The sequence below is a fragment of the Cicer arietinum genome, chromosome 4 (assembly GCF_000331145.2).
Source record: "Cicer arietinum cultivar CDC Frontier isolate Library 1 chromosome 4, Cicar.CDCFrontier_v2.0, whole genome shotgun sequence".
NCBI classification, from domain to species: domain Eukaryota; kingdom Viridiplantae; phylum Streptophyta; class Magnoliopsida; order Fabales; family Fabaceae; genus Cicer; species Cicer arietinum.
In genome coordinates this window covers 15,336,722-15,341,453 of record NC_021163.2, presented here as the reverse complement: position 1 = coordinate 15,341,453, position 4,732 = coordinate 15,336,722, and the positions used below count along the sequence as shown (strand labels likewise).

General features: G+C 30.4%; 1 protein-coding gene and 1 long non-coding RNA gene across 2 annotated transcripts in view; one reads left to right on the top strand and one right to left on the bottom strand.

The window, feature by feature from the left end:
• Positions 1–2,113: 2,113 nt before the first annotated feature.
• LOC101504259 (2-oxoglutarate and iron-dependent oxygenase domain-containing protein CP2-like) overlaps positions 2,114–4,732 on the bottom strand; it is a 4,799-nt gene continuing 2,180 nt past the window's right edge. The window contains exons 6-9 of the mRNA XM_004496961.4: positions 3,187–3,311; positions 2,807–2,925; positions 2,577–2,688; positions 2,114–2,379 (exon numbers count right to left, since the gene is read on the bottom strand). Of these exons, the coding sequence (XP_004497018.1) occupies positions 2,344–2,379; positions 2,577–2,688; positions 2,807–2,925; positions 3,187–3,311 (392 nt within the window). The 3' untranslated portion in view covers positions 2,114–2,343. The remainder of the gene's footprint in view (positions 2,380–2,576; positions 2,689–2,806; positions 2,926–3,186; positions 3,312–4,732) is intronic.
• Positions 3,203–4,310, top strand: LOC113786123 (uncharacterized). The gene is made up of 2 exons (XR_012162531.1): positions 3,203–3,731; positions 3,852–4,310. It is a non-coding gene; the product is annotated as an uncharacterized lncRNA (long non-coding RNA).

Sequence of the window (4,732 nt, the reverse complement as noted above, 5' to 3'; positions counted from 1 at the left end):
GTGGTATGAATGGATGCATCTAACTCAATTAATGAACGGATTAACTGAAATATAAAATTAAAATAAAGTTGTTATTAATAAGATAATTAAATGGGAGAGTGCCAAACGAAATTGTCACCAAGATTTGCAACAAACAGAGATTTTCCGAGATCTGCGGTGAGTCGGTGACTACTGAATTGTGTTCAGACCGTTGATATTATAGTAATTTCGTTTTGATGGAGTTGATTTAATAATTTTATAACAGTAAACGAAATTATTAAAGGTTTTGGAGCTAATTGATTAATAAACCGACAAAGCTAAATAATTAAATTAAATTAAATTATAAAACTCATCCTCATTGACTTAAGTCCAATTTGCGCCGTCCAATGAGATCCGCGTATCAGAAGTCGACACTATTATATTAACTTTTTCTTTCGATTATGTACAATTTTTTTAAACAATTAATAATTAGTTGTGATTTTTATATTTTATTTTTCAATTTTGAATTTTTCTCCTCTCTTTGTAACATTTAATTTAAATTAGTTGAGATATTCAATCACACTCCGATAATATACGATTTATTGAATATTTTATATATATTAAAAATAGAAAATAACAATATACTACAAGTATAAATTTATTTACGTTGATGGTTGATAAAAATCAATGATGATATTATCTTACAAAATAATTGTAATTTTCATCATATAATAACTATCAAATCCTTAGTTTATATTGACAATTAAAATAAAATTATTTATATTGATAATATATATTCATTAAACTCTTAAAAAAATATTAAATAAAATAAAAATAATAATACTTATAGATGAATGGTAGGTAATGATTGTTCCTGTTAAGATGCCAAAAATAGAAATGTATCGTTAAAAATGATTTAAAAATTCTGTTTTTAACCTTTTAAATATTTAAAATTTATTATTTTCAATATAAATTTTGTATTTTTTATATCCTTAACAAAATCTCCATGTCATTTGTTCGCAAGACAATTACTTTTATTAGATTATTATTATTATCAAGTATTAATGAATTCACTATTATTATATTTGTAAAATTGAAAATAATGACTTGAGATTTAAGAAAGATACAAATAATATTAACTATATAGTATAAGTTATAAAATTACTTAATATTACATTAAAATTTAAAATGATCATTATTAGATAATGGAGTATTATTTTTAAAGCAAGATTAATTTTTATCTTAATACTTAAGTCAGGAGACCTTGATAATTCAAAATTCGGACATAAAATATATAAATACATTCTAATAAAAAAATCAAATTCTTTAGAGTAGCTAAACAAGAAAGATAAGAATCGATTAAACCTTGTCTATGATGATGTGCAAAGTAAAAGAAGAATAAATGGGTTGGTAAAGGAACTAATGATGTTGGAGGAAGTGACATTGTTGTAAAGCATGGAGGTGAAGGCTAAAAATGTAACAGTTTTAGAATCAATGGAATTTTGAATTGGGTTCTCCATAAGCTAGTTTATATTCATAAAAATTGTGATGATTTTTGGGTTTATAACAAGAAAGATGAAAGAAGATGAAGAACAGGAAAAAAGAAAATCTTGAGTTTCAAGTTACAGAAGATGAAGAAAGAAAGGAGAAGACAGCTTTTAGAGTTTTAAATTTTTTTTAAAATAAATTCATAATTTTATTATAAATTACATTGTGTAAAATAAATAATGAAAAATGAAATTATTGACAAGTTAATGTTTTTGAGCAAAATATTAAAAGAAAATGAAGAATCGTGCAAATAAATTATTTATTTAAAAAAAGATAAAGAACATAGATGTTAAAATTTTTTTTGCTTGAGTAAAAATTAGAGTTCTATTCCAAAATAAGAACCGCTTTAAAATTCCCTGAATACTTAAAACTTAAAAGACCGATATTTTAAAAATTTTGATGTCAAATCCTATAATAAATAACATGTTATGTTTGGGGCCTTAACATCTTATACCTATCTAAACAAGTATAATGAAGGTGCAATCACAGTATAAAATTATTTTTCACTATCACTCAATAATATTCATGCTACTACCACATGCAAATTATAAAAGTTTTATAAAACTAACTGTCAAATACTTAATTTTAATTGATTGACAAAGTAAAATGATACTTAATTTTAATTGATTGACAATGTAAAATGAGTTTACACTGACGATATATACCCTATTTTCTCATGAAACAAAGTCTTAATGGTCGGATTGGGTATTTGAAAACATTGAGGAAAGAAACTATCATCTGGAAAAAGTTTCGTTCAACATGTCAAGTTGACACTCATAAATTAAGTCAACTATACAAATATACCAAGCAATATCTGCATGTGCTGGTGGTGAAAGTTCACGAGGCTGATTTAAGTTCCCTCTTTAGTAATTCCTGCAAAGTGAAGATCGCAACGTTAACATCAAATTTTTATTTTCATCTCAAAGATCCTGTAATCTAGAGGAACAGAGTTTGAATCTCCCGATGAAAAATATACAGTCTAGTAGCTATCCATTTCTCTAAATAAATAACATTTCCTCTCCCTTATTTATAGAAAAATAAAGAAAATCATCTTGAGGCTTGTTAATTACCTCTTGGGTGGCAGCAATCGATATGCGCTCCCTCTCCTTCTTCTTGCGTCTGCATTCTCCACACCAGCTAGGAAATTCACTCATATATTTCTTGATCTCTCTAAACGCCGAACTACATGAAGAATGATGCAGATGAAATTCACCACAGTTCAGGTCAAGCCCAATATATTAAAAAGTAATAGCATTTATTACATTTACGAGGAGGCATAAGAAAAAAGTGATGCAAATACCTTCTACACCAGAGGATTAAATTGATCCGGTTCCCAGATATTGTAGGTCTAGCACCGTGACGGTGTCGACCACGATGAAGGACAGCATGTCCTGGAACATGGGAATAATCGAAAATCTCCTGCAAAGATATGTTTGGAATTATAAAATAATGTCCACATCAAATTCAGATAACTTATCACCTAAGTTTGGTCAAGATATCATTTTACAGCATTGCTATAATGCCATTCAATTAAAAACTATATGAAAATGAAATATTAACAACTCAAAATCCATAATGTATTTGTCCATTCACACATGTTTGGACAAAATATCATCTTCTAAATATAAATTATTAATCCCATAGATTTTTTTTTCTCTAACAAGAAGGTAGCAGACATACCCCTGATTGGGTCTCTGTATTCACATGTTCATCACATCGAACACCTCGGAAGAACAGTTCTCCACCTGAAAATTGTGTTCCCAAGCAAATATTTAAGGTCACTTCTGAGTCATCCACGTGGAACCCTGTAAAAGATATTGCTTTTTAGATTCCAAAAAAACATGTAAAGCTAAAGGGTCAGGAAATAGGTAGCAAAAGAAGGTAAAGCAGACAAGACACACTTGTGTAATCGACAAAATATATCAGCATAAGGATTACAAGAAGGAAATAGATCTAGTGTAGAATTAAATCCATGAGATCCAATTATTATGATTCACAAGGGCTTAACGAGTTAAGCATCAACAGTCGATCTTCTATGAAATAGTATGAGCATCAACTGCTATCAAGAATTGTATTTTGTTGGATATAGCTCATATTTACTGATAAGTGTGCAGCTCACTCAAATGATGAGTATCCCTATGCTTGTAAGCTGGACCATAGTATTTAAGACCAAGCTGTAATCTCCATAAGCATGAACAATAGAATGGAATTGCAGTCACCCTAAGGTCAGAGACATAGACAATTGGCTAAATTATGTGACGAAAACGTGTATGTTCTTTGTTTGCGTTTTTCATATTTGTATCTTCTGAAGCGGAATTGTTGTTCTAACATATTTCTTACTGTAGGACATGTCAAAGAAAAGGGAAATTACAGAGCAGAAGCTCCCAGCTCAGAGATGAGTCTCTAGCCTAGACAGTTCAATTATCATTTCAGAATATCCTATCACTCTTCCCCTTGTTGCCTACAAAACAAACCTCCTTATTCTCTACTAGGTCGATAATCCTAGTGTTTCCCGACGAGATCCCGTTGTCTCGGTGCGGTGCAGTGCTTGACCACAACGGAGTGGTCCGCGACAGCGTGAAACAAGATCACGGTGAGATCCCGCTATCCTGGCATAGTTAATCCCAGCGCTTTCCAGCAAGACCCCGCTATTATTTCTTGCTTCTCTATTTTGTTATTTCAACTTTCACTTAGGAAGAAGAGGAAGAAGAATATGAAAATGAAGATGATGCTTATCTTTGATTCCTGTGCTAGAACATGCATTTGAGTATTAATATTTAGTTATTTTATTACTTTGTGTTAAAGACTTCAATATGCATCATCTTTATTTTCCTTGACTTTTGTTGGTATTTCAATGTATGTTTTGACTAAGAGTAAGACTTGTGGATTTTTATTACTAATTATGAATGTTTTAGAGTTTAAGTCATTTGTTAATTTTGCATTAAATATAGGTTTATATAGTATTATTCATATAATTTGTCCAAAAAATAGCAGTTATCCCGCCTATCCCGGTACACGTTATCCCTCTATCCCACTTTTGGGGTTAGTCGCGACGCACTGCTATCTAGAATTAACTACCTAGATTCTCTCTCATGTAACTAACATGCCACAACCTTGCAGTACCCCCTTGTCTCAAGTGAATTATAGGTCTTATAGTGAATCATGGGCCACAGACTAATCTTGGGCCTTGGGGTATAAACCAGAAGGGCTTAGGGACCATATCGGA